Here is a 24,761-nt window from a genome sequence, read left to right as displayed (position 1 = left end):
AAGGCTGCTGAGGCCAGCCTAGTGCTGGCCACAGCCTCCCCTACTCCACCTGGAATAATTTGCTGTGCACCAAAGTATATGTGGCACAGGCATTTCCTGGGGACGAATAGCTGTGGTGCAAGGTGTGCTGCTGCTAGTTATCCCTGGGGAACCAAACATTCATGTGTGTCTGGACACCCCCAGGATTAGCATAACTGGGATTTCTGAGTCCTTCTGAAATGGATCCTGGTCCTTCCATGTATGTACAATAACTCATTTTCTTTGTCACCTACATATTGGATGTGCCTGCTCCCTATGTGACCAGGCACAGGTGGTACTCCATTTTTTAGCACACATCCCATAGGTTTGACTCTCCCAAGTGCTTGCAAAGTAGGTGTCCAATGTGTATGATGGAAATCAGGTCTGTTCTGTGTGGTGCATTTAGCTGACCCTGTCTAGTTAGGAATCCAATACTAGGAAACTTTTTAATCTGATCCAAAGAAACTCAGTGAAAACCCTTATTTTGTTGACTTTTGAGAGCAAATGTGGGTCACACACGCTCTAGCTGACAGCATCCTGCTGAGTAAGAAGATGACTTCAGTATTCCCAAGATTTTTCTTTTGTGAGCAAGGGTACATATACCGCCCAGGCATTAAAACAAGAAAGAAATGGCTTTTGTAGGAGTAAGTGAAAACAAAATCAAGAGATCAGAAATCCAGAACTCGATCCACCTACAAATTTGCCTGTGGCACCAATGAGAACCAGCCCCCCCACCCCAAATAACAATTGTGAAAAGCATCTGTAGTATGTTAATGTCCTTCCCTTTCTTTCTTTTCCCTGTTTTTTTACTCTTTATGGGAGAAGCTGTCTAAGATGCTAAAGGCTCTTTACAGAACATCAGTTGCTTCTGTCTCATTTTCTCCCTGGTAAATTATGCTTTTCCCCATTTCTTCCTCAGCACTGTTGTGAGATGCTTGGTAAAGACAGACCAATTTATATGTTAAAAAGGATGAAAAGGTCAAACTTTTATGTATAAGTGTAAATGAGTGATGTGGGAACCTAGGTCTTTTCTGTCCATCTATGATAGAGGAGAGGTTGCTACTTTTTACTCGCACCATGTTTAGGAACATATAACAGGGTAAATCTGACTACTGGGCTGAACTTACACTTCTGAAAACTTACATTGTAATGCATGCTGGTATCTCTCTTTGCTACTGATTAGATAAGGGCTGTTGAATTGGTGGCCCACAGACCTTATGCAACCTGCAAGGGGTTAACATGTGGCCTATGGGCTCCTGCCCAGCCACTGCTCCTTTGCTCGTTCCTATTGCTACAGAGGTCTGGGGCTCTGACTCCCCCTCTTTCTTCTGGCTTTTGCTTCCTGCCCCCTGCCCCTGCACAGTAGGCTTGGGGAGAGACCATGTTGCCTGTGTGGCCAGGAAAGGAGCTGGGTTGCCCATGCTATGTGTGTGGTGAAAAGGAGGTGCAGCTACCTGAGCAGCCAGAGAGAACTTGTGAGGGCCACCCCTGCAGTGTGCAGCCCACACTGGTGTATGGCTTGGGGATCTGTAGGGCTCACACCTCTTCCCCTCTGCCCCATGTCTCAGAAGTTGGACAACCCTAGATTAGGTTGTGGATTAATCTTTTATGGGAAGCAGCAGAAGATCCAGTGCTTGAGAAACTTCGTATTTTATGGAACAAAATGTTAGATGCTAGGAGGTACAAAATAATGCTGCATTGGCCACTGAGCCTAGCAAGTAGTGTAATGGACCTGTTCCGTTTCAAGTTCCCCAGGATCTTCAGGAATGTTTATATGCAAGTTAGAGATATCATGCTACTTGGATTAGACAAGGAAATCAGAGTGACCTGGCTAACATCCCTTCATTTAACAAGACATGTTGTAATGGCCTAGGCAATGTCTGAACTATTATGAGCAGAAACTAACTGCTCCCTTAGAAATACCTAAGTTGGTCAGATAATTTGGGATTTTCAACAAGTATTTGTCATTGGGATAGCTCTTCTACCACTTCCAGTATGAACAGTTATGTCAATACTGAATTATTCTAAATATTCTACCCACACTGGCTGCTTGTAACAGGGAACCCCTGGCCATGTTACTACAAGGGCCTGAGAGGGTAGGAAACCCAGGGTCAGAACAGGTAGTAAGGAGTAGCATCCCAGGTGGACTGAGCCAGGGACTAATAAGGCCAGGTTGCTAATGAAGCAACTAGCTGTACCTGGTCCCTGGGTGCAGAAGACCCAGTCACATGGCACGAAGAAGGCTGGGCTTGGGAGATTTAAGCTCAGGCTCTGACCATGCAAGGGGAGCTGCCCCTGCCTGTGGCAGGGAGAGGAGCTCCCGGGAGCGAGGGGCTGCTGGAGGTAGACAAGCCACCCAGGGAAGATGGAGTGAGATGGGTCTTATGGATGTAGGGCCTGTAGGCAACATTTACCCCAAGAAGGGACACTATTTGTTTTTGTAATGCAGCTTTCTTGTGGTTTTGTTCTGTTTGAACTTGATACTGGAAGACCAGATTGCAGCTACAGGAGTGGATGAGGCCATGAACAAGGAGTGTTAAAACCTAGTTCTAAACTAGAGGGGTGGAGACTGGCATGGTGAGATTGGAGCTGTAGGAGGGGCTGCCACCAAGGTGGGGCCAATACCTGGGAACTGAGGTCTTAAACAGGAGACCAAAGCTGAGTGTACAGCCGAGAGGAAAAGGGGGCCTCAGCTGTCACAGCTACGGCCCTGACAAGTGCTTTGAAGCCTATGGGAACACTCCCTTAAAGGGGAACTACCAGAGGGAGAGCGCAGGCCCCAGCAGGGTTCTGGGGTGGCAGCCCCCAAAAAGTATCATGCTGCTCTACTTGCATATTACTATATTCATTGTACTATCAGACTATAATTCATTGTTTTGCTAAGTGCTGTGGGCCAACCTGCCATAGGAAGTTTATTACCGTATGTAAAGTTTACTTTGCTAAAAAGATCTCAGGGTAACCATTTAAAACAAAGATGGCCCAAACTTTAAGTGCTCTCACCTCTCTAGGGGTGCAGGCTGGTTCTTATCTGCCAACTCTGGGATAGTTCTGACCTGATCTAGAGTTATCCTAAATAGAAAATGATTTCTGCAGTGATTGATGATTGAAATCTGTTATCAACAACAGGAACAGAAGTGTTCAAGGATTAAATGAAAAAAATATACCCTTAAAAGGGGACTCTTTTGACATTAATAAGTTCCAACTGAGATATCACGTGTGTTACCATCAGGTGCAATGTACCAGGGCCTAGGGCTGTATTGGGGAGTTGGTGTCCTTGCCCTGTGATATGGTTTCTGCTCATGGTGACTGAACCACCTGAGGCTCCTAAACATCATCAGATCTGAAAATGTTAAGGACTTCACTAGGTTAGATAGTTAAACTAAGGATAGTATTGAATTCAGGGAAACAACTCTGCAGCCACAACAAAAATCACATTCTGGATTTTAAGGGAGAGGCCAGACAAATTTTCTCTAGCCAAAGTGGCTGCAGCCATGACAAAAAAGTAGAAAGAATGAAGGCCTTTAGAACTACTTTATTCTGATGATTGATACATATTAGTGGTATAGCTAGGGATGTAAATTTGGGTGGACTTCAAGTTAAGAGGATGTACACTGGCCCCAAGTACAATGTCATAGCAAATCATTTATATTGCAAATAATTTAAAACAGGCTCAGATTTGTGCGGGTTTGGGGGACAGTTTAATGATTGTGGTCCACCTGACTTTCCATTCGTGAAGTGCGTGTAGTGGTGTAGTACTGACCAACTAAATGAGAAGCAGTATTACTAGTGGCGTAGCACTGTACTATTAGTACTACTAGTGGTATAGTATCAACTAACTAAATGAGAAGTAGTACTACTAATTAGGGCTGTGGAAAACAGATCCTATTCGATTTGGATTTGGCCCTAATCAGGGACAGTGATTCGATCTATTGATTTGGATCACTGCCCCGATTCGATTCGGCCAAATACGAATCTGAAGATTCAATGCTGATTTGGTGAATCAGCAATTCGGACACAGAGACAGCTTGAAAAGTTTTTTTCTACATACCTTGAGGTAGCAGTGAGGCTTGCGATCGCTGTGATGCTGGGGCAGATGCAGCATTCCACAGGAGCATGGGGGTGCTCTTCAGCGTGCTCAGCAGCAAACATGGAAGTGGACTGGAAGTACTTCCGGTCCACTTCTGGGTTTGCCAGGGAGCGTGCTGGTGGGCCCCCCGTGCCCCTTCAGCTCAGTGATTGGCTGCAGAGGGACCCCAGGTGCCCCCCCCAGACCCAGAAGGCACCAGTTGGTGAGCCAAAGGGGGCATAGGGGCCCTCCTGCATGCTGCCTGGTGGAGCAGGAAGTGCTTCTGGTCCACTACTGAGCCTGCTGCCAAGCACACTGGGGAGCCCCCCCTGCTTCTGTGGGATGCTGCATCTGCCCCAGCACCGCAGCGTTCAGAGCCCCCTGATACCTACAGGTATGTAGAAAAAACTCTTAAAGCTGTGTCTATGTCCAAATCAATTTGGCGATAATAATAATAATAATAATAATAATACACAGATAAGAATACCATTGCAAAAGCAGAGTTAATATGCTCTTTGCTATAATCTCTCCATCATTCTCTCTCTGAATTTCTGAAATGCCTATCAGTATAATATGCAAGCTCTGCTAGGAAGGTGAACACTAACTTAACTATCTTATGATACAATTTGCCATAGTAAGCAAGTATACAAATTATCCTATAATCAAACAGCGATGTTTGTGGTCTATTGATCACATGAATGGATCCAGTTCACTTCCTGTACCTAGGTTTGTAGAAACCTACTTGGTGTCAGCCATTTTACAGTATCCAGATCACATCTTGGGGAGACTTACTGTGGCAAAGAGGTTGGCTTCTGATGGGTCAGAATTAAATCTGTATAAGTTCTGCAAGATACTTAAACTTTCAGTAGCTTTGAACAAAGTGCTTATCCTAATCTTTAAATGGCAACTTTTACACATTATAAAGTATCTTAAATGCCACTTCTTACTATGTCCAAATCCAGTGTTTTCCTTCCTCTTGATATATAAAACTATACAATGGGATACTTACTATTGTGCAGAGTCATTAAGCTGATATTCTCGGGACCGATTGAAGCATTCCTGGATTCCAGAATCTGCCCAGAGTCTCATCATAGCTGACAGCAGCTCTGGAGAGAAGGGCTCTGTGTCCTCCATCCGACTTACCACGTCGCAGACCATCTTAGCATCAGCCTAGAAGGGAAAGAAGCAACTGGTCACATTCTGGAAGCAGAGAATTGTTCTCTTCCTGAGAATTCAAGATAGTTCATAAATTCATCTGGTAAAAAATTACATTCCTTATTTTCCAAATATTGAAATGTTTTTTCTCAGGTGTTCTAAATAAATAAATAATTTCATGTCAGCAAGGCCGAAATGCTTCATTTCAGCATGTTTGAAACAAAAATATTTTTGCTTTTTATTTCAAAATGGCATTTTACATTTTGCATTTCATCTAAATTAAAAAAGAAGGGGTAAACATAGGGTTAGAGGACCTGAAAACAGAATAATTTGATTTAGGTGACCAACACTTGATTTTTTTCCCCTTTTCTTCCCATAAAACAACTGAAAATGTACTTGTCTTCTGTCTTCCTAAACCAGCCTTATGCCCCAAGTTATTCTGTTCAGCCACAGAACCAACAGTCTATTATTTCCCCAGCTCTGCTTCTGAGCCTACTGGCTGGACTTTGGTGTTCTCCTGTTACCTGTCTCCCAATCAGATTATATCCGGTATCATATCAGATGAATAGGGGACAGGTAACAGGAGATCACCAAAGTGAATGTTTTTACTCATACTGGACTTCGTAAGACAATGTTTCAGAGTCATGCAAGATTCTGCCCCACTCCCATGGTTGCACTGGGCATGGCAGTTGAGATGTTAGTCTGCTGTATACCAAGTAGATTGGAAACCACTTGCCTAAGAAAGCCCTTGTTCACTTGTTTCTGCTTGTGTCCAGTGCATAATGCTGCTGTTCTTTTTGCTAAAGCTGTCCAGGTTATCTTAGCTTGTATTCTATAACAAGTCCCTGTAATAATTAGCTTACAACAAGAAGAGGACATAACAACTATAGTTCTTCATTAACTTGTACTTTTGCCCCTTTGATTGTGTAGGTTTGTACATCACTGCTCAAATGTCTGATCTGATCTCCCTGCCAACTGCACAGTTCAAAAAGACTGCTGAGCCAACATCTCCTACCTAGAGTGCCCTGAAACTGGCTAGGTTTACTGTCAAACTCAATCAGCTGCATGCTTCTAAACTGCAGGTGCAGACTGACGTCAGTTCACTAATTGACAACAACCTTCTCATCTGCCAGAATATCCAGCACTAAGACAGACTTTATACAGCATGAAATGGTGAAGACAAGATATAGGGGATTTTTTCAGGGATTTTAGAGCTTTTCTCAGCTAGCTCACCTGTTCAAATCCAACCTAGGTCAGCAGCAACTGGAAGTCATTGCCCTCCACTGGCTATTTTGGCCCATATCTAGTCCTCAGGCAGCAAATGTGACTACTACAGCAGCTAACATTGTACTTGGCAGTATCTTCAGAGGTGCTGAAGGCTAGAAACATACAGAGGCAAACATATCTGTCCCCTGGACAAACACTGCAATTCAGAGGCACTCTCTAACACATTTTATACACCACCACAAAGGTAAATAGTAGGGGTGTGCGAAGTGGGCCCTATTTGATTCGGATTTGGATTCAGCCCAAATCAGGGACAGGGATTCGATTTGTTGATTCAGATCTCTGTCCCTGATTTGATTTGGCCAAATCTGAATCTGAAGATCTGACGCTGATTCAAAGAATCAGCGATCTGGACATAGACATAGCTTTAAATGTTTTTTCAACATTGAAAATTGAATTGAATTGGGGACCGAAGCTTCACACAGCCCTGGTAAATACAAAGCTGCAACAGAGTACTAGGATCTGGTGGAGTCAGGATGCTTCTAGTGAGGATCTCAGGGGATATGTTAATATATAAGATACTCTCCTCTTGGCTTCACAAACTGGAATCTGTTTGCTGAGCAGTCCATAGGGCAGCAGTTCCCCACTTTTTCAATGGCCACACACACCGCTTTCAGTGGTCCAACCACTATAACTGAATTTCAGTGTGCCTCACTCTTCAGGTGCCAAGAATCCATTTGGGCTTGTGACCCATTGTTTGGGAACTGCTACATCCTGTTGGATTTTGCTTAGAGGAGAAGCACCCCATATGACTGACTATAAAAGAAAGAGAGGGTTCCCATACCACTTGTTTTGTTATGGCTGTTGTGTGCTATACAGGGATGGTTGGGAGCTCATCATGGACAATATTTTCCTAGAAGTATGAATAAAAGTTAATTGATGCTAGCTGAGTTGAACATGAAAAAGAGAAAGAACAAAAAAACTGCATGGTTCCAAGATCTCATCCCTATTTGTCAATTTGCAGTCCTTTGCTCACACACTAATTCCAGCAGGGGTTCCCTATTATCCAGTTTCATAGATTTGTCTCTGGGCATTTAATAACAGGTAACTTTCTTTTTTCATTTTCTAAAGAAAAATGATTAGAAGGAAATTGGTGTTCTTGAAAGAAAGAGACTAGCAATCCTTGCTAGGGTCCTGCATGCAGTAAAAATCTTGGAAACTACTGTCAATGCACTTCGCTCTCCATCAGCAGCTCCTGGCTTAATTATGGCTTGATATATATGTTCACCTGCCACTGTTATCTATTCTCTGTTCCAGTTGGCTGGTTTTGCCAGCACTTCTCAACCCTACCACCTACCACAGTCCTGAGTGTCTTACAAGGACAGAATGCTAATGATGTTGGGTATTAAAGTCACTAGGGAATTTAGCCAGAATTGGGTCTCATTTACACTAGAGCAAATATGGAGTATTTTCATTCACTTCAGCAGAATGTTCTATTTGTGTAGGCTAGGTTAGCAAGTAAAGCCTAGAATCTGAACTCATCTCTCTGGAAGCAGAACTAGTGAATACAGTCTCCCAGTGGACCACATGAGTTCTCTATTGTGGTTACATCTCTGTTCTCTTAAAGTTTTGCACCAAGAGGAATTTTCTGCATCTAGAAAATGTCTGTTTCAGTCATGCAGCTTTATGTGGATGATTTGGGATGAACAAGTGAATCTTACATACATTTCACTCCTGAACAGGCAATCAGAATAAGGCATCACTCAAACAAGGCAAAAGAAGTATTTAAGTGGTTAATAGGCTTTCTGCTTGGCTTTTGCATCATGGGATAAATGTGAATGGGTCAAGTTTCAGTCCACTGCGCTGAAAACTACTTGCCCTTGTTCAGCTGAAAGACATTTTGGGACATTTTTCTTTTGTTGTCTAGATTCCTGAATGTTTCTGTACTGAAACACAAACATTGCAGACTATCTTTCACTCTTGTGAGAGCTCATACAATGTAGGATTGCTGAGAAAGTGGTTCATAATGATTTTACAATTAATTTCTTGATGTGGTCTCTGGCCTTGGTGTACCTCATGAGTGACCTTGGATTGTAACATGCTGTCTCAAGTGGTTAGGTTTTGTCCCAGGGAAAGGCTGCAGTACAGGGGTGGGCAAAGGGCCAGATCCAGCCTACCAGGCCATTCTATCTGGCCTGCAGGGCCCCTAAAAAATTTAGTAGATTAATATTTATTTGCTCCTGGCTTCCTGTCAAAGATGACAGGAGCCAGGGGCAATAGGACCCAGGGGGAGCCAGCAGGACTGAGCAGCCCAGTCCCGCTCCACCCGCAGCCACTTCCCTGCCTTCCTGCCCCTGCACTGCTCCAGCACCACATGGCCCCGGGCTGCATTGCCAGACTGGGGAGCATGGTATGTGCCAGTACCCTGGGATCAGGAGCTGGAGGGTTGTTTGTGGGCAGGAGCAGAGGGTGTGTGTGTGTGTATGTGGAGGCAGAGTGTGTGCATGTGTGTGTAGGCAGGGACAGAGGGTGTGTTCATAGGGTAAGTCCTACATGCACAACCCTCTATACACGTGCACCCACAACCCCCCTTGCATTTCCATACATGCAGACCCCCACACCCAGACCCCCTCACACATACCAGCCACCCTCCCCCCATACAACACCCCAAAAACCCCATACCCACCCACACTCAACATATCCACATGCTCCCTCACCCCCCCACATCTATCCACCCCCACAGACACACCCATGCCCTGCCCCACACACCCATAGCCCCCACAAATCTATACCCACCCCCACAGCATACAAGAATAAGGCTTCATTTAAGCTACTGTGCAATCACCTCTATGAACACTATACAAACACAAAATCAGGACAAAAATATTTTTTGAAATCAAATTAAAGAACGTTGTAGATGTTTTCTTTTAGAATATAACTTGGTGTTTTCTTCATTCTGAGATGACAAAACCCCTTGCTGAAAGAAGTACTTCTGGGGGCAAGGGGAGGGACTTCTGGCAGCAAAGGTCAGGAGTTAGGGGGTAGGACTTCTGGTGACAAGATGGAGACCAGGGGGTGGGTCACCTGTCAAGGGGGAGGGCTATCCATGTGGCCCTCAACAGCTTGCCTAAACTCGGTAAGTGGCCCTCTGCCCAAAATAATTGCCTGCCCCTGCTCTAGCGCATCAACTGCCCAGCATTTGGTTATTCCTGTCAAAGCTGTTGCATTAATTGAGCTTCAGACAGCAGCATCTGTGGCAGCTGGTGGGGAAGGATAACAAGATAAGGCACCTTGCAGTCAGTGATAAAGTGAGGTGAGTTACTACAGAAAACTGGTAGGAGTGGCAAGATAGCAGGGGAAAGTATAGAGTCCACAAGGTAGCTTGCCTATTAGCAGGTGAGGGGGAAGATCCTCAGCATAAACTACTGACTTCAGAAAGATAAATACATACCAGGAAAATTTAAGCCCTCTGAATCCAAATCTGTCCCTGAAACTTCCATGGAATTCCATCCTCTAGCTACATCCAGATGAGCAGGGACATGCACTTGCAGCAGGAAAAATAATAGCGCCTCAAATATATGCTGCTACTTTGAGCATTAGTGCCCGCCCCTACACATGGTCTGTGTTGAGGGACAAACTGTCCTACTTCCGGCAAACTGCCTTTTCTGAGCTCCTCCCGGCTCCCGGCATTTAAAGCAGCTAGGGCACAAATGAAATAGTAGAGATACTCTAGCCAGCTGCCAGAGCATCTCCCTGGAGGATCAAGTCTCCATTTGTTCTGGTGCACACTATTGTAGTGTGTGGCATGCCACCTTCTTTCCACTTCATAGTTTCATAGTTTGTAGGGTCAGAAGGGACCTGAGCAGATCAAGTCCGACCCCCTGCCTTGGTAGGAAAAAGTACTGGGGTCAAACGACCCTAGCAAAGTGTTCATCTAGCTTGTCTTAAAGCCCCCAGGGTAGGAGCCAGCACCACTTCACTTGGAAATTGGTTCCAGATCCTAGACGTCCTGACAGTGAAGTAGCGCCTCCTGATGCCTGAATCTACCTTCTGCCAGCTTGTGACTGTTATTTCTAGTCACTCCTGGTAGTTCTTGGGGGAACAGGGACTCCCACAGTGCCTGCTGATCCCCTCTGACTAGTTTGTAACAGGCCACTAGATCCCCCCTCAGCCTTCTCTTGTGGAGGCTGAATAGGTTCAGGTCCCATAGCCTCTCCTCGTAGGGCCTCCCCTGCTGCCCCCTGAACATGTGACTGGCCCTCCTCTGGACCCTCTCCATGTTGTCCACATCCCTCTTGAAGTGTGGTGCCCAGAACTGGACGCAGTACTCCAGCTGCAGCCTGACCAGTGTCGCATAAAGGGGGAGTATTACCTCCTTGGACATGCTTGAGATGCATCTGTGGATGAATGACAAGGTGCGGTTGGCCTTCCTGACTGCATCCCCACACTGCTGGCCCATGTTCATCTTGGCATCAATGATGACTCCAAGATCCTTTTCTGCCTTCGCACTGGTGAGAAGGGAGTTCCTCATCCTGTAGGTATGCTGCTGGTTCTTCCTCCCCAGGTGCATAACCTTGCACTAGTCAGTATTGAAACCCATCCTGTTCTCATCTGCCCACCCTCAGAACCTGTCTAGGTCCAATTGCAGCCTATTCCTCCCTTCTAGTGTGCCCACATCCCCCCACATCTTGGTATCATCAGCAAATTTGATCAGGGTGCTTTTTACCCCTTCATCCTAGTCACTGATGAAGATGTTGAACAGTGCAGGCCTGAGGACTGAGCCCTGGGGAACCCCACTGCCCACATCCCTCCAGATCGAAAATGACCCATCCACCACCACTCTCTGGGTGCGGCCCTCCAGCCAGTTGGTGACCCATTTGACTGTGTAGGTGTCGACACCACAATCTCCCAATTTTTTAATAAGAATGGGGTAAGAAGGCCTTCCTAAAGTCCAGAAAGACTACATCCACTGCTACCCCTGCATCTAAGGATTTTCTGACCTGGTCATAGAAGGCCACCAGGTTGGTCTGACAGGACATGCCTCTAATGAACTGTGTTGGTTGCCCCTAAGCATAACCGCCCCTGCTGGCCCCTTGTGGACATGTGCCAGGATAATTCTCTCAAAAAGCTTACCCAGGATCAAGGTAAGACTAACTGGACTATAGTTTCCTGGGTCCTCCTTCCTCCCTTTTTTGAAGATGGGAACCATGTTGGCCCTCTTCCAGTCCTCTGGCACCACACCAGAGCACCATGAGTGCTCATAAAGCCATGCCAGGGGTCCCGCAATGACTTCAGCTAATTCCCTCAGTACTCTGGGGTGGAGATCGTCTGGACCACCTGATTTAAATATGTCTAGCCCCTCCAGAAGTTCTCTGACTAGATCCTCACTGACCCTTGGCCTAGGTGCACCTCCCCTGGGGCCTGAGGGGGTCCCGGTGGGGGGGCTGATTTGGTCCCTGCTCAGGAAAATGGAGGCAAAGAAATTGTTAAATAGGTTAGCTTTGTCATTTGGTATGATGACCAGATTTCCTAGCGTGTCTTGCAGGGGCCCCACGTTACTCAGTACCTTCTTTTTGCCCGCTATGTATTTTATAAAGGACTTCTTGTTGTCCTTGATCCGGGTAGCTAGTCCCAGTTCCATCTCCGCCTTGGCCTTCCTGACTGCCGCCCTGCAGCCCCAAGCAACTGCAGTATAATCCTCCCTGGTGATGGCTCCTCCCTTCCATTGGGTGTATGCTTCCCTTTTAGTTAGGAGACATTTCTGGATGCTTTTGGTGAACCATGGGAGCTTTTATACCCCCCTGCTCCCTTTGATCCATGTTGGGATTACCTCCCTTTGGGCTTGGAGGATTGTCTCCTTAAGGAGCGACCACTCTTCTTGGACACCTGACTCCCCTCCCCTCCGGGACCTCAGTGCCTCCCTGAATATTCTCCTTAGCTCACTGAAGTCCGCCCTCCTGAAATCTAGGGCTGCTGCCTTGCTGCAGGCCTTTGCCACCTTGCGCTGGGTGGCGAATTCCAGCAGGCGATGATCGCTGTCGCCCAGGTGGTCGAGTACCCACAGCCCCCTCACCAGGTCGTTGCCTATGGCCAGCACCAGGTCCAACAAGGTGTCTCCCCTGGTGGGGCTGTGCACCTCCTGGGTTAGATGGAGGTCCTGCATTTTGGCTAGGAACCTACATGAGCGGTCAGACCTGGCTGACTGCTCTTCCCAGAAGATGTCTGGAGAGTTCAGGTCACCCATGATGACCACGTCCTTTGACCTAACTACCTCTGTGAGCTGACTTAAGAATTCCTGGTCGAGCTCTTCCCCTTGTTTGGGAGGTCTGTAGTAGACCCCCACCGTTAAGTCCCTTTCCCTTCGACTGCCTTGTATTCTAACCCAGAGCACTTCAGTGTGCCCCTCCTCTGACCCTGTGCTACTTGATCAGGATGTGTATTGCTCCTTAATGTAGAGCACCACACCCCCACCTTTCCTCCCTGTCCTGTCCCTCCTGTACAGCCTTAATATTCGCTGTCCAGTCGTGCATTGGGTCCCACCATGTTTCTGTGAGCCCCACTATGTCTGGGTTGGTGTCAGCTAGCAGGAGGGTAAGTTTCTCCTGCTTGTTTCCCATACTACGAGCGTTTGTGTACAGGCACTTGAGGCCTCCTGAAGATGTGCGCACTGGCCCCTGTTGCTTACCTGGGTATTTGTTCTGCTCGTCAGTCTAGGCTGGGTTGTACTTGTGAGTGCCGCTTGGTTTAGTGGTCCAAGACTTCCTCTGCCCTCATCTTCCCCTTCCCCCGACAAGCCTAGTTTAAAGCCCACCAGGGTTTCTTCATGCCACTTTCTTTCTGGAAATCCCAGGAGCAAATTTTTTCCCTGCACTGCAAATCTGCAGTGTGGAGTAGATTTCAATGTTCACTGCATGCAGTTTGTGCCACCACAAAGAGATCTTTCGCACCACAATCTGCACACCCCTGCTTGTCTGGATGCAGCCTCTGCAAACAAATATTGCCTGATTTAATCCACTGAAGTCAAGAAATTCCAAATTCTGCCTTTGTCTCATTTGCTACCCTCACATCTACCAGGTTTACAGTGGTAGCTCTGCAAGTTCTGCAGGGTAAACTGTGCAAGTGTAGCTGAATGAAGGAAAAGCCTCTCAAGGAGTGCATGGCTGCATTTATAACCCTGCTGAGTCCTGAGTGGAGTGGGAGTTCTTTGGCAGTTGTGTTGGCATCATCTAAGTGGTAATGGTGCTCAAACCTGTTTGATTCTCCTACAGACATGACAACAGAAATGAAGCTTTGAGCCTTGGCAGCGTTGGAAGAAGGATGGAACTGAGTGTATGCTTTGATGTTCCCATTTCCCGCTACCTCCACACCAAAATGGATTATGAGAAAACCTCTGAGGATACTAACTATCACAGTCATTCCAACATAGAAGAATAGTACAAAGTGTTATTATCGGTCATTACATCACCCATGACAGAAATGACATTGCCAAAAACAACTTTAAAGCGTTCTGTTCCTGATGATAAAACTGCAATTTTGATATTTAAGGTGGCCAGAGGAAATGATAGCCATTTTTTGAGTATAGTCAATCTACTTCCAGCTGCCTCCCACCAGCTTCCTAGTTACTTCTTCCATTGCTCTTTAGTATGTGGCCTTAGTACATAAAGGTTAAGATTCTGCTTTATCCTGCATTTATAACAGTGATTTACAACCAGGGGAACCTGGGGTGCGGTGAGATCTTTTGCAGGGTGTTGCAAGATATGAGGAGATAAATGCAGGCTCACGCTTGTCCTTACCTGGTTGTTGTTCTGCCCTGGCTACCTGGCTCCTCTGCAAGGCGGTAAGCACCGTAATAAAAATATTCATTTTTGAAATGGCATCCTGCTCAATTCACAACATTTGGAGTGATATCTAGAGTTAAAGGAGGAGTACCTCAAGTCTGAAAAGATCGAGAACCCCAGGATGTTCCTCATCCCTTGTGCATCTGTAGAGGTGGGGGCGGGAGAGGTGGGAAAGAGGTATATTGACCTGCTGATAGTCATATCTATGTAAAGACTTGACAAAACTACTTGGATTACAAGTGTGGAGAGGGAAAGGACAAAGAGTCTTTGGCAGGCTCTACAAGTATGGTTCATCAGTAAGATTCTGATGTCTCCTAGAGATCTCACAGGATCAAATTGCTTCCATAGTGCTCTGTAATGCTGAGCTGTTCCTGAAAATCATTGTTGCAAGACTTAATGAGCCCAACACTCAAATTGCTGAAAACCTCAGTGCACGAAGATAATGTACTGGAGACATAAGTTACCAAAGAGTTTAGCATCGAAGAATGGTGTTAATGTCTTCAGCAGTTGACACCTTCAGCACATAAAGACTTTCTGGAGACATCAGTACATAAAATGTAATGGGCTGAATTCTTTATGAATTAAGGCCTTTATGAATAAGGTCTTTCTCCCAAGTTATATAAAATGTGTATTTGGTGTCTGGAAACATTTCTATCTCTGTGGACCATCTCCATCAATTCCAGAAACAGTGTTGATGGCTTACATCCCAATGGCAAAACAAATGGAGGGTCTTGCAAATTCAGTTTATCTCAGTAGTTGTTTTGTTTTTCTACCCAGGAGGTCTTCTCAATTCCAGTGAATATTCATAAATGATCAGTGTTATTTTCCTGCAGCATGGAGAGTATGTAATTCTCTCCCTGTCTTCACACATACTAAATAATACAAAACCTGCTAATAGCCAGTCCATCCTGGATGGTGATTTTGTTAGATCTCATGACTCATGCCTGGATGATGCTTAGAAGAGGAAGTATAATGGCTATACAAGTGATACTAGTGATCAGCTGATGCTCATTTTCCTCAGTGTCCCAGGGAGTATAGCATTAGTAAGTAGTGCAAGTGACACAATGTATAAAGTCCTGGCTACCTCTGATCTTTAAGCGTTCCCAGAAAACACCCAGAGGAAGGATGCAACCACTTGTTGCTAACCAAACTCCAACTCAGGTAATTAGTTTATATTATGTCTAACTGACCTAGCTTTCTAGTTGCTTCAATGGGACATAATATTCTACCCTTAAATGTTGTTCAGTTTGGAACATGATCTGAGATCCTTCTACATCCTTCCAAAATTTGGACTGAATATTAGGAAGAACTTGCTGATAAGGAAAAACCTGATGATGACACGGAGAGACTGTAGCATCTCTATTCTTGAAAGCTTTTAAGAGCAGGTTAGATGGACTTAGCTGGGGTGGTTTAGTCAAGAATGATCCTGCTTTGAGCAGGGGGCTGGACTAGATGACTTCATGAGGTCCCTTCCAATTCTACTGTTCTATGATTCTACATGACAGATACCTCCCAGGTGTAAGTCATAACTGTGATGTCAAACCACATTTAAGATACCACAGTCCATCAAAACAGGGCCCAAGCCTCAATCCTTCCCAGCTTTTAGTCATGTGTACCGAAGTAGGAGCTGCTTCCTGTAGAGCAGGAGTGTCAAAGATATGGCATGCAGATCAGATCTGGCCATTCCACTCTGTTCATGGGGCTCCCCCAGGGGCTGGGGATTCAGGGATAGGGCAAATGGGGGTGGAGCCTGCTGTCAGATGCTTGGGTATGGAGCCCTGTTGGGGATGTAAGTTGACAGGATGGGGGGGAGGGGGCTCGGGAGAGGGAAGGGGAAAGCAATGGCTCTGCTAAACTCTATGCTGCTGCTGGCCCTGGCATTCATCTGACCACTGCTGGTGGGTCCAGATTTGGGCCAGGGGGGCAGTTGAGTTTGACACCCTGCTTTAGAGGGTTAAAACTGTCATCTTTCCACACTGAAAAATATCTCTTCCACCCCTTCCATTATTTGGATATGCAATAACTTCTGATTTAGTTTTTAAGAGAAAATATCTTATTTAAGAAATCACATCTCTCTTTATAATGTGATGCAATAGGATACAAGTGAACAGTGATGACACAGCAGAAATAGAAACAAATAGAGATACTTGGTCAGGCTGTGGCTATAGTGACTATTTGATCCTGGTTTGGGTCAGATGCATAAACAAAGAGTTAGGGCAGCAATATTATTTTGGTAACTGAGAATCAGTAGAAACCGCAGCTCCCCTCAAGCCACTGAAAGTCTCTTTTTGGGTGATAAAGCATCTGTGCTAGCTGCTCTGAAAGCCCTTATGCAGGGAAGTCAGAACCTTGGTGGGCAAAGGAAGGGGAACTGTGGATGAGATCACTTAACATTTCTGCTGTGCAGGTAGCAAAATAAAAAAGTATAAAAATAGTTCATACTCTCCTGTGTGAACTGCTGCTTCCAAAGAATCTTAGCTTAAATTGGCACAGAAGTAGCAAGCAATTTTTTTTTCTAAAAAAGGCCTCTGCCAAAAGGGCATGGGGCCATCCATCAATATCTGCATTTGTTAGCTAACTTAACAAGCAATTAATGATCCAAGAAAGGAAGGCACCCCTTTCTTTTCTCACTGGCCAGGATGCGGCTCAAACTGTGAATGACCTTCACAGCTCCAGCCCCCTCTGAGCCCAGCAGGTAGATTTTTAAATACTGCCTGACTGACTTTTCTTCTCACGCCTCCCCCAGGCCTGGTTCTCCTGCTTTTCCTTAGGTGATGGGATTTAAGCCTCCCGCCATGCTTTGCCATCTGCACTGAGGCAAGCAATTAAATAAAACAAGACAAAACACTCCTAGCAGCTCCCATCCCACTGGGGTTGTATTTAATAAATATCATGGTGGTATTTTCCTCAGGAGCTAAAAATATATGATGAGCACCCATGGGACTGTTGGAGCACAGATTGGTGTAGCATTTTTTTGTTCCCTATTCTTCTTTTTAAGTACCGTCTCCCAGCTGCTCCATCACTGAGCCAAGGGCAGAAGGAAAGGGAACTGCTCAGTGGTCTCCTGACATTCTGCTCAGCTCACCAGACCTCCTGGCTTCTTCTTGCTGCTCCTTGGAGATTGCTGCAACTGCTTTTTGTTGGGGGAGGCGAGCAGGTTTGCAAAAATGCAAAATTTCATCCTGTATTTTCTTAAATGTGAAGTGAATTGGTGAAAGATGGCCGAGGAGATTAAAGTGCCTTAATTTTGCTTCCTATGGGACAGGCAGCACAACAGAGGTAATATAAGCTTCTTCCCTCTTCAACCCATCCTTATTACAGTTCCAGAAAGGGCAAAAGGGGAAAGTTGATGCCTCTGATTTTGCTCAGAAAACCAACAATGAACCCAGTTGTCATGGCTTTTGTCTGCTGACTAGTCCTCTATGTCTGACAGTTTGTGGGGACGGCACTGTCAGTAATTAGTAATACTGGAGTAACCATTTTGTTTGTTCTCTCATTCACACATCTAACTAACTTCTTTTTGAGTATTTGACAACTAAGCCTGATGGTGGTTAGGAAAGGGTGGAGTGGAGAACAGCAGCCTAGCTGCTCTAGGAATAAAATGGCTTAATCAGAGGTAGCCCAAGAAGAAGAAATGGCTCATGACATGAGCTCCCCTTAACCTATGTTTTCCCTACAATGTGCAATATTAGTGACATATTTTACTCTGACAAATAATTTCAGCTAGGAGAAAGATCTCAATCTCCTAACAACATAAAACCTCCCAACAGGCCCCATTATGGATATGTTCTAAAGAAATCTTTGCATTGATTGCTATGGGAATTGGAATAGGTCTTATATGTATATAATATTTCTGCCCAGAAAAGAATTACATTCATATGCCCTATAATGCTTTGTGGGCACATCTGCATGCACAAGTAATGCAAAGCAATAAGCAATGGTGTATACTGCACCAAAGTTTATTGCTCCCAGGTGCCACATTTGAATGTGCATCCAGGACTGCAGCACATTGAGCCAGGTTGGAGCACCCTGGCTGGCAAGGAGCCCTGGGGGTCAGCCTGTCAGCCTGGGACTGCTCCAACCCAGCTCAATGTGCTGCAGAAAGGCTGGCTGGGGCACAAGGGTGCTTCAGTGCAGGGCTAGCCAGCAGGCAGCCTCTCCATGCCCCAGCCAGCCCCGTCAGCATCTACATGTATATTGCTGTGCCCTAAAAAACTGTGCCATAGGATAGTTCTTGTGTTTACAAGAACTAACTTATGGCGGAGTTAATTAGTTTACTGCAGCCTAATAGGGCCGCAGGTGTAGATGCAGAAACTTTACTGTGGAGCTAATTAGGCAGCTGCTCAGGAAATGTCTTTTGTAGACATGCTGTGTGTGTAGTAGGTGAAGGCTGATTAGTGAAAAATTTGAGAGTAGAAATGAGACAAAAGTAAAATCTTAGGCATCTGCAAGTTCTGGTAGATTTTCACCTGGATTTTGTCAAATGCTCAATGTTTTTCATAATGGGACAAACCCAAATCTCAGTTGAATGCCTTGGGTAAGTTTGCTGTCTAAAGCTGAATTTATTTGGCTCTTAGCTGCTCCCAGTTACTTGACTACCTGCAAGTAATTTTGCAAGCCAACTCCCTGCAAGTAGTTGGGACCTGGGTGTTAGCTTGCAAAAACAGCTGAGTTCAGAAACTGTGAGATATTAAATTACCTGCCCAGTCTATAACCATGATGGCAAAACACCCAAATAAGTCCTAGGTAAAAAGCTAAGCTATGCACCCATTAGCAAACTGGGACTGTTCTGAATGGCTAGTACAGGGTGAAATTTTATAAAACATTAAAATACACAGGAAGCTGTAGAAATGGTTTATTTAGTTACTGCAAAGTACGTACAGTGACTACCCATTGTGCTTCTGTGTGCTGGAGATTTTGAATACGTTCAGTGAATAGAGAGAATCGTTTTCTCATGAGTCTGAATCTAATTGCTATTTTTTGGACTTCTCCTTTTGCTCTGCTTTCTACCAGAGCATATAGAGTATATCCATTTAGGCTTCTGCAAAGAAACCAGTAGGTTACTTTCTCCACATGGAATATGATGCTGTCAAGCTTAATTAATCTATTACTTTTACTGGATTGCATAAGCCAGTGGAACTGATCCATTCAGTCAAATAAAACTGACAATCACATTTGTCTTCCCAAGTGTTACTTTTAATGCATGTCAGACTTTTTAGAGGTACTGCAATAAATTATCCTAGTTATTCACCTTTTCCCCATATGCCTGCTCCTGTGCACCATGAAGTCAATGGTAGGACTCCCACTGGGCCTCCAAGGTTTTAACTCCTAGTAAAACAGCTGAGACAGTGTACCCAAGCCCAGGAGATTTTATTCATTTTGTCAGTTTGGACATAAATACCTCCTTGCCCCTTCACATTTTAATTTTGCTTTCTATATCCATCTCTTGACCCCATCAGCACTACAGCTTGGCACCGAGGTGCTTTGTTGACAGACCTGCAGATTGAAGTCCTCTGTTTAGTGATATGACAGGTTCATCCCAGGCAGCTACAGATCTAACTTCTTTCAGCTGTGGGAGAGTTGTTTGGACTGTGCGGTCTACTTAGTCCTTGCAACTGATGTTGCCAAAAAAGATAAGATGTCATCTCCTGCATACTGCAAATGGGACTGTAGCCACATGCTTGCACATGTATGTGCCAGTGAGCCACCTCTTCATACTGATGAATTTCAGTCATTACCAGCTGAGTCCAGGTTAAAATAGACAACTTTGATGTACATCCCTTGAGCCATCTAATCTCATGGCAAGATGGAGCTTGTACTGGGCTCTTCTTGCTTCTTTATTTTTTTTAACCTTCCTCACAGTGCAGATTCCCTCTTTCAACTGGTCATGGACAGTGATGCTAAGATTTTGAAGTAGCTTCAGAACCCTCCCAGCTCCTGATGTACAGCCACCCGTGATATTCATCTAAACACAAGCTCTAGAGGACAAGTAGCGTGTAATATTTTATCTGATCTACTTCACAGAGGGACCCACCCCACCCCGTGATAAAGCACAGCTTTTCTTGAATAAAAAGGGTGTGCTAAATTGAACCTAGAACCCAATCCTATTCAACTTGCTTAGAGATTTTTGAAACATCTTTCTTCTCTCCAAAAGTTGAGGAGTGTGTAGGATAAAATAATAAAAGTAAAAGAGAATGCCACGGAAATCAGGGACTTGGCTGAGATGTCTCTGATAAACTCTGTGATTTGCACCAGCTGAAGAAAGGGGCCAAGGTGTCTTATTGCATAACATTCAGCATTTTGATGAGCAAAAGCCTAAAAAATACCATGTTTGCTATTATTTATTATATTTTATGGTGTACAAGTCTACGTGGTGTATAAGTCAACCCCATATTTCTGCTCAAACAAGGATTTTTGTAGATCTGGTGTATAAGTCGACCCTGCCTCAATGGAGCCACCTCAAGGGGAAGCATCAGGCACTTGAACTCGGCCTTCACCTCATCCTGGCACCTTTATAAATGTGGGTCAGTGGTGGCTGCTATAGCTGGAGGCTATGAACTGCAGTAGTGGAGCTCAGCATGGGGGGGCTGCAAGTGTCTCCTGCCTGGCAAGTGTGACTCGCTGCTGCTTTGCATCCTGGTGCTATTGGTGGTGGGTGGTGGCACTGCAGCTCCCTCACTATTGAGTGGCAGCTCTACCCCACTGTTCAAGATCTACCTGCAGGGCAGCCACAGGGCTGTGGGTAAGTGTCCCTAGGCCAGACTCGATGGGTGCGGGTTTTAACTGGCTCTGGGGTATCGGGTAGGGGCGGGGGGAGAAGGAAGGAGTTTGGCCTGGCCCCAGGGAAGCCCCTACATGCCCCTCCATGGGCTGGATGCAGCAGGGCACTGGTACGGGGTCTGGCTGAAGATGACCTTTGAAACGCAATATGTTTTTATTTCAAAGTATTGATGTGGTGTATAAGTCGAGGTGCAAACTTAAGGGTAAATATTTTGGCTTCAAACTTTTGACATGTACACTGTGAAATATGGTACTCTGATTTATTAAAGTTGTCACTTAACCTGTTTTAAAGGTTAATATCAGCAGTGCTTTCTTCACAGCCTGGTTGTAATCAAAACCACATCTCAAAATTTCAGGAAAACCAAACAATGTGGGAAAAAGAAAGATTAAATTTTACCAGCAAGGCAATAGAACTCAGAGGCACCAGGCTAATTACCAGCATGCTGACCTTGTATAACCCAGTGTGCTATGAGAGAGGTTCCATGTTTAACAAGGAACTGAGAAGAAGCAAGCTGGCTTCATGAAGATAAGGACTGATTTAAATTGTCCCCACCTCCTGGGTGTCTTAGGAGACCTGAACCCGGGACTTTGGCATATAAGGAAAAGAACCTCCGCTACTTGCTTTAAAGTCCCTTAACTTGGAAGCAGTAAAACCTCTCAGGCTAGGGACAGAAGTTAAACATAAAATGGTTAAATGATCAGAAACTGGCTTAAACCTGTAACAGAACAGAAGCTCAGTGCATTTAAACCTGTTTCAAAATGTCTGAAACTAGTTTAAGATAATCCTGGTTGAATGTAGCATCAGACTTAACTGATTTGGGTCAAACTGGTTTATGAAACTTCTGTCCCAGACTCTTTAGAGGACACAATGTCATACTCTTAGAAAGTGGTTCATGAATTTGTATGATCTCCTGAAGACAGAAATCAGCCTAACTCTTTGAAATTGCTATGGACTGAAATGCAATTTTATGACAATCAAAACTAGCTATTTTCATGGTATTTCCAACTTATGCAAACCTTGTGAATCAACCCATGCTAGTGATATGCCCAGCCCAATTTTAGGACCCAAAAGAGTTTGGAAATGCACTGGATAATCCTCCTGATGTGTGGTCTATTTGCAGAATCAAATTCTAAAGCTTTGGAAACTTGCTTGTTATGAACGAGTTAGTGCAATTTGGATTGAAGAAGCTCCAGCAACATACCTCTACTCCTCTCCAGCATATGTGTTACTAATGCTAACTTCTTTCTGTAGGCCTCCCTTGAATTTTTGAGGGAACAAACTGAGACACTGCTAAGTGGGCCTAATAAGAAGTGCCAAGAACATGCTCCGTTAGAATCAATGGGGACAGGGATAAACACACTTGAAGCAGTTTCAGAAAGGGAGGAGGAGCTGCTGCTTGGGATCATGTAGCAGCTGTTATGTTATAGCAGTTACCTGTGTAGGAGCTTGTAGCAATACAAAAGGAGCAAAACTAATCCATCTCCAACCCTGCTTCACCCTGGGTTATAGCTGGGTGATTTAACTCACTTGTATCACTACAGACTCCAGGGAAGGTGACAATTAAAAGGTAACAGCTGTTGCATGCTCCTGAGCAGCAGCTCCTTTTCCTTTTTTTGTCCATGCTCTCCATCAGAGTTGTAATGATGTAGCTGGGTGCCTGAGGCAGTTGTCACACAGGTGCAATGACTGCTGCTGGTCCCTCTTTATCCCAAGTCAGTGGCTAGGACAGCTCTCCCAGTTGCCTCACACTAGTTACCAAACTGCCCTCTGTTCATAATCCCTCAAGATGGGCACTCAGTATTGTGTTGCTTTGGAAATTTTGGCCTATGTTCTTGTAGGACCTTTGTTCTCAAAGCACCTGCATTTAACTTCACTTCTACTGATTTATATCAGAAATGACTCAATTGATATTACATGGAGTAAAGCTCAAGATGTTTTAATTTATACCACACAGGAAAACTAAACCTAATGGCATTAAACTACCACAAAACCAGCTAGCTCTGCTAGAATGCCAACCATCTTCTTTGTATAAAATGGAGCAGATTATGTGAGTGAGTGCCGCAGGAAAGACCCCTGTCTTTCACTGCATGCTATCACCATTTATTTTAGACAGAAAACATGCATCAATGCTCACAGTGACATGCAGATACCTTCCTGTAAGGGTGACCTACAGCCTAATATTAGTCTTAATGCCTTTCTGATTTTAATGTCTTATGGGACTGAAGACAGTTCCACCACCTCTAGCTCTATTCTTTTATCTTTGCAACTATTCCATTTTTCCTATTAATCTCATGATTTCTATTTTTAAACCTGGCTAGTGTATACTGCATGGCTTCATACTTATGAAGATCAGGAACAACAATAACATTACATTTTTTTATCTCTATAAAGTTTCCACAGATGCATATAACATAGGAGAACCACTTCACACTCAGTGCTGAAGTACAGCCGCCTCTTGGGTGGAAGGCAGCAGCTGCTTTACTACAGACAGGAACACAACAGGAAAAAAAGAGATGCATACGTAATTGAAACTGCAAGGGGAATACAGTTAAGCATATAATTACCCAGACCCAGATTAGATTCTGGCCATAACACAAGAAGTATTCCCTTCTCTTTTGACTACAAAAGGGAGAAGCAGTAGCATAATTTGGGTGGGGTGAACAGGTTATGAGCCAAGGGCATTGATTCAGAGGGGTGTTAGAATGGCAGCCCCCAGGGAGCCCATGCTGCTGCTACCACTCCCACTGCAGGCCATATCTGGGGAGCTTCTGCTGAGGCAGCAGTAGTCCATGCCACTGCCAAAACTATGGCAGCCCCAGGTGAAGAGGTAAGCGCTCATTTTCCCCCCAGCTGTGCACTACTCAGGCTGCCAATATTTCAAGTTACGTCTCTGGTAAAGAGTTCAGCATGTTGTCTCATTGGAGGACAAATGCATACAGCATATCTAATATGTTCAGACTTGGATTGGAAGGGGCTGTTCAGTCTGAGGAACAGGAATCTTTGTGATAGCTCTCAGTACCTCAGATAAAAATTGGAATATATTTTCCTAAATATGTTGTCATCTATTAGTTGCAGTGAAAGGCAGATAGGAATGTCTGATATGCCTTCTATAATTGTTCACTGTCCTATAGAACTGACTGGCTATGTGGAATATCGACCAAGGCTGTTTATTACCAGATCATACAGGATGATCTTTTTAAGACAGACACAAAGCAGAAGGGAGAGATGAGTGATGGGTACAGGTGCACCAATACATCGATCCCATATCAGATTGGCACTGATATAAGGAAAATTGACAGTATTGGCAATTGTTTTTTTTGGCTGAAGTGGTCAGTAATGTGGACGATAAGTGCCCTGTGCATGCGCGCAGCCACAATGCAACATGCAGGAGTGCAGTCTGGCAGTGTGGAGGGTAGCTGAGTCTGGCTGGTAAGTCTGTTGTGAGGGAAGGGGTGTGGTGGGTGGGGAAGATCGAGGCCCCAGCGGTGAGGGAGGGAGTGGGGCTGGGGCTGGGGTAGGGGCAGATGTTGCACAGCCGGGGCAGCGTGGGGTGCGGGACAAAACTACAAGCGGCTCATTGTGGGGGGGGTGGCTTCTGGGAGGGCATGGGGGGGTTGTGCCCCCCAGATCTGCATATGGGGAGAGGGTGGGCTGCCTCTGTGGGCTGGGGCCAGGGGTG

The 24,761-nt window shown here is 45.1% G+C and overlaps 1 protein-coding gene across 2 annotated transcripts in view; it reads right to left on the bottom strand.

Annotated features, from left to right (window-relative positions):
- Window positions 1-24,761, bottom strand: part of GNAO1 (G protein subunit alpha o1) — a 408,671-nt gene that overhangs the window by 128,320 nt on the left and 255,590 nt on the right. For both annotated transcript variants that reach the window (XM_090063850.1, XM_090063851.1), the window contains exon 4: window positions 5,094-5,254. In XM_090063850.1, coding sequence (XP_089919976.1) covers window positions 5,094-5,254 — 161 coding nt within the window. The remainder of the gene's footprint in view (window positions 1-5,093; window positions 5,255-24,761) is intronic.

Source organism: Crocodylus siamensis, chromosome 9 (genome assembly GCF_052110815.1).
Source record: "Crocodylus siamensis isolate JL-2025a chromosome 9, ASM5211081v1, whole genome shotgun sequence".
NCBI classification, from domain to species: Eukaryota; Metazoa; Chordata; order Crocodylia; family Crocodylidae; genus Crocodylus; species Crocodylus siamensis.
This window is presented reverse-complemented; position numbering and strand designations above follow the sequence as displayed.